The sequence below is a fragment of the Tympanuchus pallidicinctus genome, unplaced genomic scaffold (genome assembly GCF_026119805.1).
Source record: "Tympanuchus pallidicinctus isolate F22 unplaced genomic scaffold, pur_lepc_1.0 scaffold22, whole genome shotgun sequence".
Lineage (NCBI taxonomy): Eukaryota > Metazoa > Chordata > Aves > Galliformes > Phasianidae > Tympanuchus > Tympanuchus pallidicinctus.
In genome coordinates, this window is record NW_026294739.1 from 27,011,292 (window position 1) to 27,024,666 (window position 13,375).

The 13,375-nt window shown below is 36.5% G+C and overlaps 1 protein-coding gene across 2 annotated transcripts in view; it reads right to left on the reverse strand.

Moving 5' to 3' along the window:
• The window catches only part of CDH13 (cadherin 13), a 433,086-nt gene that overhangs the window by 226,596 nt on the left and 193,115 nt on the right, over positions 1 to 13,375 (reverse strand). For both annotated transcript variants that reach the window (XM_052685882.1, XM_052685881.1), the window contains exon 5: positions 40 to 192. In XM_052685882.1, the coding sequence (XP_052541842.1) occupies positions 40 to 192 (153 nt within the window). The remainder of the gene's footprint in view (positions 1 to 39; positions 193 to 13,375) is intronic.

A 13,375-nucleotide genomic window follows, 5' to 3' on the forward strand; every position in this document is an offset into this window, starting at 1 on the left:
CAACACAGAAGGGGAGATTCAATTGAGATGAGCACTCACCTCATAATTGGCTATTTCTTCTCTATCCAGGGGTCGGGTCACAGAGACATCCCCACTGATCTCATTGATTCTAAAAATTCCTTTCGGGTCTTGATCTACTCCCTTACCAGAGAGTTGGAACTTTGCTCCCTCTGTCCCTTCTCTGCTGATGACCTGCATGGCAGAAAACAAGAAGTTAGAGCCCATGTTACAAATGCTTTTAAAGCCACGTAAGGGATTTCAATTATCGCAACACTGAGATACGTTCCCTGTCAATAATATGAAAACACAAAATATGGTTACAATCATTTGGAAAACACTCTGTAACTCTTTTGTTAAGCCATGGAAAAGCTAATCACAGAAAAGCCCTTAGCCTGTTGCTGTCCTATCTTTACTGTCTTTCATTTCACAACTTAAACTTTCTGTTATTTCATGCTACTGTATTCACTCCATGACAAACATGTGACATTTTATTTCTTTTTCTATTTTCAGTTACATTAATAAAAGAGCTGAAAAGAAATCCTATGAGAAAAATAAAAATAAAAATAAAAATTAGATATTCCCTCAAGTGACATAAGGAAGACATATTTCACAACAACCTTTATGTTATTTTCCAATCAATCATCCCTTTTTATTAGCAATCCTCATCATCACAGCAGCTGACTTTGGGGATGCTGTTCTTTCAATGATTCCCTTCTACACACTTCCTTTCTCAGAATTTTAAACCAAGGAAAAACCTCACAAAAACTTCTGGTCATCCTGCCCAGAACTCTGCTCAGTCACACAGATGGAGTTCCTCCACCTTCCAAACTTCTGGATACCCATATACACACGTGAGTGCACGTAAGCTGCTGGCTACTATCACTACCTTGTTTCCCAAAGAGAAAAAAATCCCTGAAAATCCAGTTTCAAGGATGTCTTACATTACTGACAGTAGCATATGTAAACATGCAGAGCTACATGATGTATCTTATAAACTACGTGCTTTGCAAATTTGTACTTGCACACGAGAATCTAGGAGGATTATAAACTAATCTTGCCCTTTAAGGCTGACAATCTTGCCAAGCCATTCTTTTCCACTGCTGTTTCACGTTCTTTTGTTTCTAGTAATTTTATATCCTTAATGTTTCTGCAGAAATCTTAAGTCAAATATTTATATGCTATTCCAAATCGCGGCTCAGGAACAGAAAGGAGCAAACAGCATTAGGAATCTGGACCCGTTCCCATTCTGAGATAACAAATATGCAGAGTGTTTAATAACATCCCTGAGGAAATACATGTTTGTTGCCCTATTGCTATGGGTTCAGCAGTGCTGGTTGGTATATTATTGGGCAGCGAGATTTTGACTAAACTCTATAATCATTATTCCTTCACTTTAATTGAGAAAAAATAGCCACAAGTTATGAAATGAGAAATCAGCATTTTCAGAGAGAAAGTTTTAATTCTTAAATCCTTTGGGATAGGAAGACATTTCAAAGCAAAAACCTGTTTCACCTTCTTTTCTCCTTCCTCCTCCCAGTCAGAAACACTAATGATGAAGTTTTCTTCCCATGTACTTCTCAGTGTGCCAAGACAAAACACAGAGGCAGGTGACAGAAGGGCAAACTAATGTTGTGCTTCAGGTTTTGTGATGAAACTTAAACTTAATGGCTGCTGTTCAGTTCCTGCTTTGACCAGTCTCTGTTGTTTGTTTGTTCCATCAAGCTTAAAAAGACATTTTCTTTTTTCTTTAACAAATCAGTGCCATGGCCATTGCTCACCTTTGAAGGGAAAAGAATTGCTCATCCCCTGTCCTGATTTTTGAGCCTTATTGCAAGAAGACAAGTGCTCCTTCCCATGCAATATCAGAGCGATTTGAAAGGCACCAGCACAGCCACAGGCCAGCACACAAATCTAATTTGGAGTTGTCTGCACAACAGTCCTATCCAGCACAGCTGTCAAACATTTCCTAACTGTTTATAACACGCTGAAGACATAGCGTAGGCAGAAGGGCTCAGTCACAACAAACCTCCGAAAGGAAGCAGAACAAACCATAGGCCTTATTTATATGCTGCAAGGGAATTTATTAAACAAATCCCTGATAATCACATACAGATCCTTCTTCATAGTAGAAAGTGATAATAATGGTAGTAAGAAGATACCCTGCAAACATGACTGCAGGAAAAAATATTGCTTTGACTCCAAGTCTGATAAAGATTTAACCTTGAATTTGATGGCACGGCATCCCTGTTTGGTACCTGAACTGTTTGTAAACCTCGAAGATGCAACGAATCACAACTTCAATTGTAACCATTCCTCAATATATAATATACAAGAACAGTTGAGTTATCAGAAGGTAAGAAAGGTACAGGTGTTTTAATCTTCTTCTCCTAAATAACTGTATGTGCCTGCTGAGCCTTCTCAAAGCCTTGGAAAGCAGGCACGTTCATGGAGCAGGTACGTGCAGACACTTCTACCTATTTAGCCATTTAGGCTACTATGGCACAGCAACTCATGCTTGATGTAGTAATAAGAAATTCAGGTTAGAGATGCTCCATATACCACTGCATCATTTGCTCAAGAGCAACGATGGCAATACAGAAAGTACTCTCGATGAAGTACGATTTTTTACAAATGCATAATTAGCCACAAGAGGGAGCTACATACTCCCAGGAACGTAAAGAAGAACCTTAACATCTCCTAATTAAGAAGCTTCTATAATGGCTGCATAGTTCAAAGAAAGTGCATTTCCCAGTTCACAACAGTGCAGTACAATGAGGAGTTTAATAAAAATCTGGTTTAATTTGCCATATGGTTTGCTGCCTCCACAAGAGCAAAGAAGAAAGAAAAGGAGAGTTGTCTGACATCTCTGGTAAGACTGCTATTATGAATATTGTCTAAAACACAACACTGTTTCATATGAGAATTTCCTTGGTTACAGTCTATTATACACAGCAATGCTCTCCCAATTTACAAGCTGAAGAACAAACAAACCAGGCCAGATTATTTCAGCTGGAATGTTTCCTTTGGGACACTGGTTTTCAATTTCTCCAGTTGCTGCTCCTACAGTCCAGACAGAAACACTTATTTCCCAAATTTGTTCACAGTTTTAGGAACTCCAGAGCAGGTTCTAACACTGGAAACGCCTGCACCGTATAACAGTGACTATCTGTTGTCTACAAAGCTGCTTCATTTGAGGTTGGTGAGCTGCCCCACTGTTAGAAACACTCAGAGTCAGCCTAGCTGGGGCTTTGAGCAGCACACTCTAGTGGCCAGGGTTAGGGACAAGCTGGTCTTCAAAGTTCCCTTCCAATCCAACCCAACATGGACAGATGGAACAAGCACAACAGATGCTGCTTGAGCATCCCACAGCAATGTAGACTTATAAAGGCTATTTCCTCCCCCAGGACTCATAGGACAGTGTAGATTCAAACATGGTTCACTCCCTCAGCTCAATAGGAATTACCAACATCTTCCAACTCAATAGCAATCCCACTCCCAAGAGAACAAACACAGTGGAAATGGAAGGGATCGATGTCAGAACCACATATATAGCACCCAAGACAAAACGGCATTCAGTTACTATTATTATTAATACTATTTCCATAAAGGCAAAGAGTGTGGGCTTCTGCCCATCTAAGAGACTCTTTCAAGAAAACAGAAGGGTGCTCAGCTCACAGAATCTGCCTTTTGCTGAACCATAGCTGTAACATATTTACCAAGTGCTGTTTTTCTGCTGACATTATGTCTCCCCTCCAGCTAAACTCATTCCAACATTGTGATCTCTCTTTTGTTACAGGTTTACCACAAAAGTAAACCTGTGTTCTCAAGAGAAGAGAAATAGAAGCAGAAAAAGCACAATGCCCCCAGAGAGAGACTTTGCCGTTCGCAGCCATAACAAATTTGTGCCTAACAGCACCATCCATGGTCAACAGTCTCACTGTTTGCTTCAGTCACTTCTGTGATTTCTTTGTGCTTGGCACTATCCAAATCAAGACAAATGCAAAATACTCTTGTCCCTATTCAAAAGCCCAAACCAACACCCAGTTCTTCATTACCATCAGACAAACATACAGTACTTGTGGTTATAAAGTAATCCATTTAAATTTGCTGGGTTCAATATATGGGTGATGATCAGGAACTTCCAGGTGATTTGCTGAAAAAAAATAAAGGTAACAGGAGTTCTTCCACATGACTGTGTCCTTTGTTCATGGTAACCAGGAATAAAACAAATGAACTATATGCAACATTATGTGTTTTATGCAACATTTTCTTTCTATTCAAAAAGCAAGCCTTGCTGGCAGGTCCATTAAAACTTCCTTTCATAATCACCAACCTTAAAAAATAATTATTAACTTAAATACATCTGCACAGAGGCTCCTTCAATACGTTCTCCATAACACAGGCTAAATTGATATTGTTGAAATAATATTTGCAAACTCAAATGTACAACAGAAAAGTCATCAGCAATGAAAGACACTCATGTAATTAAGTAACAGAGGTAGTATCACAGTTCAGAATTTGAAAATAGTTCCAGATCAGTTATCAAACCTTACTTTATGTACAAGGACAGATTTTCAAAGCTGTATAGATCTCCTAGACCACATGAAGTAACCCCAATGTTTAAATGCATATCAGTCAATTACTCATTGCTCGTTGACAGTCCTAGTAAGAATGTATACATTGCCCAAAGAACACAAAAGGTATATGCATGGAAGATAAAAGACTTGATTTAACTCAGCAAAGAAAGCCATAAATCAGTTATTTTAACCTTAAAATCCTATGTCAGATCTCCAAGACACAGTTTAAGCTGTAAGAAATACATAACCAAAACACATTTGGATTTTTGTGCACAAATGTCTACTGGGCAAACCCACTTAACCAAGATCAGCTGGTACTTATTTGCATTCTTTTGTATTGGTTTTTTTACAGCTCTTAGAAACTACAGAAAAACATTCCTCACACAAGACCACTCATATGATCATTGTACCGAGATGTTTGCAAACTGAAGCCTTTTTAACAGCAATGTAGAATTGTTGAGGTATTGATTGCTAGGCGAAGAAGTACCTTGAACAGGGAAGATTTTACACCAAGTGACACAGATATAATATGGGAATAAAAGAACCAGGAGCTGAAATTAAAACAAATTAAAACAAATTATGAAAATGAAAAATCACACACTATTATTATCAAGTTCGGAAGATGGGATTTTTTGTAAACTTTATGGTGGAGAAATTACAGAATCACCAAGGTTGGAAAAAACCTTCAAGATCTTCCAGCCCAACCATCCACCTAATATTTATAATATTATGAAATATTATAGGAAGTGCCAAATTAAGGAACAATGTTGTTAAAATTAAAGTACACAACATTGACATATTTCTGATGCATGTTTGCAGGACTGATGGTGGGCTGCAGACTGCACAACTGTTGCTTGCTTGAAGCAATCCAAAGATTACGTCAAGTAGCATATTTAGAACTTCAGGTATGTGAAGAAAATAGAACTTGTAGCACTTATGATGCAGATGTTTAACCATTTCTGGCTGTGCTTTGGAAGAACTTGCAATCCTTCTATCATTTCATTACAGCAGCACAAATGCAAGGTTTTAGTCACTATAACGAAAACAATTCTGAATCTGAAGTTTGCCAAGCTTAACAAATTCCATAGACAGATTTGTCAACATAATGGTTTAATGTATGAAAATGCCATGGTATATCAGCAACTGGTGAAGCGCTTTCACCAGCAGCGCTCATTTTTAGAGCTCTTTTTGGAATAATCAACACAAACAGGACATTTCACATTCATCCAAAATATACCATCTCAACAGAATGGCTTTTGATTGTAATTATGCGCAGACTTCTCAAAGTTCAGCTCAGTTTTGCATAAGATGCACAGGTGCCCAAATGGAACATAATTACAGTATGTATGTGGAAGCCTGAGCACCCGTGGGCCCCTCCTGTTTGAGGTTCATTGATGTACAGATGTAACACTCCCCTCAAAGAACCCTGCAATGAGGTCTGCAGGCCTCATCTACCAAACCTGAGAATCTGACCAATGCAAACAGCTGCCACCAAGCATTTGCTTTTAGGTAGAATTTCCATGAACACATATAGATGAGTGTTGTTTGTGAGAGGCAATTCTTCAGCTTTTCTTTGCTGATTTATAAAGAGAAAGAGATGCATTACAAACATTTTTCACTTTTCCTCAGAAGTAGATAATTTCAGATAGGTATCTGCAGACTGAGGAATCAGCACACAACAGTCTCCTTCTACTGACAGCATGTAATTTATAAACATGGGTTTTCATAATCTCAGAACAGAATCATCTGAAAGTACTGCGTGTCACAGAAGCCCTGGATTTTCAGCTGGCTGATTTGACCTATCAGTAGCAATTTAATCATCATATTTTAATTGCTACTTAGGTCACTAACTTGCAACAAATCCTCTTATTTGAAGGAATTCGAGGTGCATCAGCTTTTGAATGACAACCTGCTGAAGTAGATATAAGGTTATAGTTAGTTGTTAGGAAAGATCTGACTGTGATTGATGAAAATGTATGAGAAAAATCTCAAAAGGTGGTCTTTAAAAATGCAAAAGAATTATTTGGATTGCAGAGGTGCTGGATAGCAAACCTATCATCAGAGATAGTATTTGATGTTTTCTAATTGCAGAAATTAAGGACAAGGAACAGAATATGTAACACTTAATCAACACACATGGAGCAAAGTCTCTGAGGAGTAAGAGAAAAATAGAAGAATAGAAACAACTTACAGCATCTTCTTGCAGGTATTTCATTGTTATCTGTTCCCAATGAGATCAAAGACTTGATTTGTTACTCAATGCTACTTTTGCAGCACCCAGAAAACTAGAAGGCACTCTGGTCTAGCTCTGGGCTGAAAGCAGCACAGCAGCATCTCAGCTGTACTGTGCCCAGCCTAAAACAAGCAGAAAAGGTCTGGAGACTTGCCCTGAGCTCCACGGGGGAATATTTAAAAGAAAGGACTAAAAGTAATACTAAGAAAAAAAAAAAAAAAAAAAAAGGAGGTTGTGAGAATGATTCACTCAAAAATAGTCTTCAACATTAAGATTCACTTTAATTTGAAGAAATTTGTTGTAAGATTGTGTCTAATTTTGTTTGGCTTTAACTTGTAAGCTGTCAAGTCTAGGCTTCTAAGAATGCTGCAGTTAAGATGAACACAGAGGAGTAAGTATTGTATCAGAAACATTAAATTCCTTGACTGAAGGTACCAACAAAGCGATATTATGAGTAAGCTTTTTGTTTTTTTTTTCCTCCCTGTTTGGCTCCCTTATAGGAAGTCAGTGTAAAACTTCTAGATGCTTTCGGAACATGCTTAGCACCCAATTCCCATTTGTAACAAACAACTCACAGATCTAATTATAGATTTTTCTCAGCCACTAGTTCCCTAGGAAACAAATCCATGGCTCATGTCTTGTGCATGGAAGGTCAGAGTAGGAAGTAAAGTATTTTTCTGCATATAGAAACTTATCTAGAGGTCACAGGTCCACATCTGAGCAGATGTTGGAGTTCCTGTTAAAGACAGACGGCAGCAATATTTGACAGATATCTTGAATATTTAAAATTCTGAACACTTTAATCTGATGAAGTGCTCAATACTTCCATTATTTGCAATGCTCTATGCCTCTTTATGCTGTCAACAAAGGATTTCAATTATCATTTTCCAAACCTATTTTTGTTTTTATCAGCAGGTCCACCTCACTTCCATCTTAAATGTTTAGCAGTCAGAGGTTGATGCAAGACAGCTGCTAAGTTGTTATAATTGATTAGTAAAGAAAGACAAAAAATTAATTCCCAGTCATGAATGCCAAGCATAATTTATGTTTTCTGATATTTGCTCTCAAAGTTAACAGATGTCATTGCAAACTGAAACATTTTTACCTGCAGTAGTCTGAGGGTGAAAAAAAGTATAAATACTGCTACCCATATTTTGATTTGATTCTAATGCATTGCTGAAAAACAATGCAGACAAAATAGGATTCACTGGAAACTCAGATATGTATGAATGCACAACTGGAACAGGAGCAAAATAGAATGAATGTGAGGGTGGCAGAGAGAAGCTTTGTCAGATTAGTCCTCCTCATCCGTAACAAAAAAAATATCATTCTACTCAATCCTGAGCCATTTACAATGACAGCTTAAAAGTTATATAATTACTCCACAATCCTACTCCCACGAGTATAATATTCAGTGTGACTTAGGGTCAAATAAAGGAATTAAGCTAAATCTGAGAGTCTTCAATCTCTAGGAAGCCAGAAGGAAGCCTACGTTGTCAGCACATCTGAGTTACACACAGCAACTCCTGCAGGTTGCCCCCAAAGCCTTAGAGAGGTCTTGTTCTCCTTCTATCTGTGGATAGGGTTCCATCAGGACCCAAGCCCACAGCCAATACCAATGGATGGTTAAATACATGGATGGAAAAATATTTGATTCTGTTAACTGTTTTTGGATCCCTACTTTTTTTTTTTTTTTTTTTTTTTTTTTTTTTTAATTCATGTTCTTTTTCCACGTGATGTAAAAAAAATATGTACTTTAATATTTGTTTTTCTATTTCAGAAATCCAATTGTGCTGTGTTACCTTTGCTTCTCTTGCTGTAATAGATTGAATTCTCAATAGCTAGAGGTGGAAAAAAAGAAATTCATGTGACTGGTGAAACTGCTACCATTAGAGAGCATTTCAAATCTTCTAATGACTACTAGCCTTAGATTGGCATTTCAGTGCTGAGTGAGGGTTACCCATTTTATTGCACAGAGCATTGAAGACATGACTGTCAGGACAGGGAGCACTTATACCAATCCAGGGTCTCTAAACAACACATCACACATTCAAAAACAAGCTAGCGGCTTCAGAAAGCATAAGTTTTCACAGCAGTGTAGCAGGCGCCTCATTAACGGTGACTGAGGAAGCCCTAAGCAGTGTTTGCTTTGCTTTGTTGAAGTCTTCTGTCTCCTTATCTCTCCCTTATATTTCTAAAGGACACTTCAGCTTTCCTCAGTTCCTAACTTCTAAATGGGGCTAATGAGCATTTTAACTACAGCATTCTTTGATTTGCCTAGTTCTAAAGGTTAAAACATTAACTGAGAGTGGGTTTGTTAGCAATTATATAGGTGAGTTTGCATTCACACTTCCAGGTTTAACCAGATTAGATGTTCTGAAATATTTTTTGTTTTCTCTTGCCAGTGCCAGTGTCACCAAGGTATGGAAAGACATATCTTAAGTCTCATGAAATCTTTTAAATAATTTTTACACTTTTTCTCCTCTTCCTTCCTTTCTCCTACATCCCCCCCCAAAAAACACACCAAAGATAAAGGTTCAAAATCTACATTCAGATAATTAAAACCTTTGCAGTTAAAAAGCTACCACTACCTTAGATTCTCCTTCCAACTGTAAAGAGGTCACTCTTAAACTTTACAGTGCTTAACTCACATTAGAATTAGAAATATAATGCATTAATCTATGGGTTCTGATGTGAAAACATCTTAATGGAGTTGTAATTAGTGACAGAGTCTCTTAAGAAGCTTTCAGATGTCTGCTCAATAATTGCAATACGGTCATTAATGTACGTCATTCTTCATGAAATCATGGTGCGAAACTGTGGAATAAATCAAGATGAAATTAGCAAAAAAAGAACATGCAATTTCTAAACCACACAGAACTTAAAACTTGGGTTTCCACTTCTAAAAGCTGGAAGATCTCTAGAGTTACGGATCAATTAAGCTTCAATAATACATTTGATGCACTTTTGTCCACTATCTCAGTTATTGTCTTCTAAGTACATATTTTCAGTTAACAGCAACAACTGAAAAACCTTCTGAAATGAAACCTTTATTTGACAACTGAACAATAATAAAAAAACCTGCTAAGTGAAAAAGAGTCCAAAAGGAAGCAAGAAAAGAAAATCTAGCCTGCTAGTCAGATAGACAGAGAAACCAACTGTATCAGAGTAACCTACACTGTCATCATCTGTCTGCACAAATGACTTTCCCAAATATTTTAAGACTTAAGCAATAATTTTAATAATATTTTCAGCGTACAAGAAATTATACTTCTGAAATAATGGTGAAAAATAGGCATTCATAACCTTGCACTCTTGTACAGGTAAGACCCATATCCCATTCAAATTCTTCAACAGTGAACTTTGTTTTCCCAGGCTAGGTTTTGAGCTATCATAAGAAATGAAACGTTATTACACACCACTCAGCCCATCATGTTTCTTCTTTAAGTAATCTTCTGAATGGTTTGAAAATGTAATGTTTTAACGGACAGAAGCAAAGCTATTTTTTGTTGCACTTACAGACATACAAGAAAGCAATAAATAATTCCTAAAGCTGTGAAAAAGAATATAAAAATTCAAAATAATAGCCAGGAATGCCCTTTAAGATGGTGTTCCCACCTCTCTTTTCCTTCATCCACTTTGCATTACTGCTTTACATGATAAAGTTTGGTTTCAGTAACTTCAAGTCAACACTGCATGACAGTGTAGCTTTCTTCACAATGCAAGCTTACTAGAGTTAATAGTTAACCTCTGCTTATTTCTGTCTATCCAGGCCCTTATTGCTCAGCTGTGTCTGGAAGATCTAACACAGAAGTGGCAGGTAGCCAACGATAACATTAGAGACCTAAAAGAGAGCTGGAACCACCTTGGTAAGTCTGACTGCTCCTAATATGAACAAAACCAATATATCACGAGTAAAGGACAGAGCCAGTGACCATTTAAAAACCTTAAAAAAGATTTTAAAGCATATTAAATTAAGCTATCATAATAGTACAAAAGCTATTTGTGGTAACATTTCAGAGGGCTGTACTTATATAAAATCCACAAATGAAACACGTACCAGATTGACTTCTTTATGCAAAGCCAGCAATCAGGTCATGAAGTAGAATGGTTGCATGAATGTCAAAGGGTGAATCTCTGATCCCAATACTTTCACTGCAGATTTTGCCATTCGTTCCTTGGAAGTTTTATTTCTGCCTAAGTTTTGATTAGAAATTGATGTACCTTGAGATACAGCATGCTTAACATACAATAATTTCAGGTGGTCATTTGTTTGTAGAGCACCACCTGTTATTTCCTGGGTGCTTGATGGAAGTACATAAGGTCTTTGGAACTTGTAAAAAGCCACAGACAGACTAAAGATATCACAAATTACGAGCAGGTATCATGGAATCAAAATAACTTCTTTTATTTGTGTCCAATAGCAACTTTATATCCATGTATGTGCAGTAAAAAGGTCTTCACTTGTTACTAATTTTTATATGAGACCACTTCAAGAAAATATCACAGACACTAAAATATTACTGATGTTCATTTGCATCAAGATGCCTCAGCATACCTGATCGGGCACTTATAAAATTATTCCATTCCATTTTGCAACAACACCAATTATTCAAACTTCATTTCCATAGAATATAATCACAAGCATTTAGCATGATAATTCATTCATCAAATTTGATAATTTCCTTCCTAGAAATACTAGAAGCCAAGCTATAAAATTTAATTATGCAAAACATCTATATTTTCTGACTCAGCAAGCCAAGAGTTGTCATCATTCCAACTGAGGCTTTTTTTCTCCTATTGCAACAGATATTTATATAAAAATGTATGCATAAACACATGCATTTGTGTACAAAGATCTATGCATTCTATATATTTTCTAATTATTTGCAGACATTAATGTGCTTTCAGCAGTTTCACTCATTAGCTAGCAAGAGAAATTGCAGTCACCTACAGGCTTGCAGGTACATGTTAAATAATTACTCTTCACTTGCAATGAACCATTGCTTCAACTCACTGCAATAAAGCAAACTATGTACCAGAGCTGGCAATACTACTGATCAAATGCCTTAACAGGAAATTAAAGCACAAAGTAGTAATAATACACATCTCAGGCAGCTTTTGGTATGTGGTAAAGGACCCTAATTTGTAACAAGAAATGCACGTACTATTAATTATCCTTTTAACGCACACAGATCTTATCTTAATTATCCCAATTGCAACTGACTTTTCCCTAAAGGCAAACAAATATTAACCTGCATTAATCTGGAGTCTCATTTAGAAAGAAAACTCCATATATTTTTAAAGATCTCTTACAGAAATCATCTAGAAACCTCTTAGTGCTTCCAAGGATATCAGAAAGAACTGCACAGCTGCTTACTTTTGGCTCTAACAGACTATGAGATTATAAAGAAGATTTATTGATAACTCTTTGAGAATAAATAAAAATCCACACAAGCAAACATTGCGTTGACTTTGTGTGATTAATTATATTGCATTTGGAGTGTTAGGTAACCTCCTTGATTAAGAAACCTTAGACAAGTATTTGTCCCAATCAATACTTTGCTGACCTCCACAAGCAAAAAGTGCCTTGAAGTCTGATAACACAGATTCTCGAAAACATTTTCCTATTTCTGGAGTAATGTGATCAATCAAGGCCTTCCTGGTTTCTTTAGTCCTTACTAAAAACTACTGCACAATAACATGGAGCTATATTCTCATGGTCAATGTTGGCTACTCCTGAAAAAAGCCAACAAGAGAAAATAAATTTACCAACTTGGAATTTAGTGAAAGCTCAGGTAATATCTTCTTTTCTTTAAGAATATACATGAACAAATTTGAATGTTATAACATATAATTATTAGAAATCTATTGAAACTTTCTTTCTCTACTTATAGATAAACATTGCCAAAGTTTAAGATGATTTTTAACAGGGAGCTCCATAATGAAACAAATAATATATTATTTTTACTATATCCTGTTTAGAAAGCAATGTTCTAAGCAGCCTAATTCCAAACAAATGTTACTGTCATCATGTACAGCAGTATTTCCAGACTCCCGTCACTGGCTATTAACTGAATATTAGCATCCAAAGAACCCATGTAATACAAAGAAAACAGCTCTGCTCATGAGGTTGAATGAAAATTACTTTTGAGAGGAAAAAACTAGAGGGAGAAAAAAACCAAGGTTGTATAATAAAAGGTTTGAGTTTGCCCAGTGTTCACTTGAAGCCCAGAATAAAGAAATCTAGGCAGAAGAAATGGTTTGGTTCTTTTTGTAATAAAAGCATCAGTACTTTGGATAAACTTGCTAGTCAGTATTATCTGAAGAATTTATCAGTTATCAACACAAAAAACTACATTAGAGCTTACAGAATTCTTATTTTTTTCCGAAGAAGAAAACATGAAAATACACTTAGGCTTTTTAATCCACTTGTGACCAAATCCATGATGAACATTATTTCCTTATCTGTAATAGTACTACCTTTTCTAACTGTAAAAAATGAGATGGTTTCCAATCACATACAACTGACTACAGTAACGGAGCTCAGTTTTAAAAAAAAAAA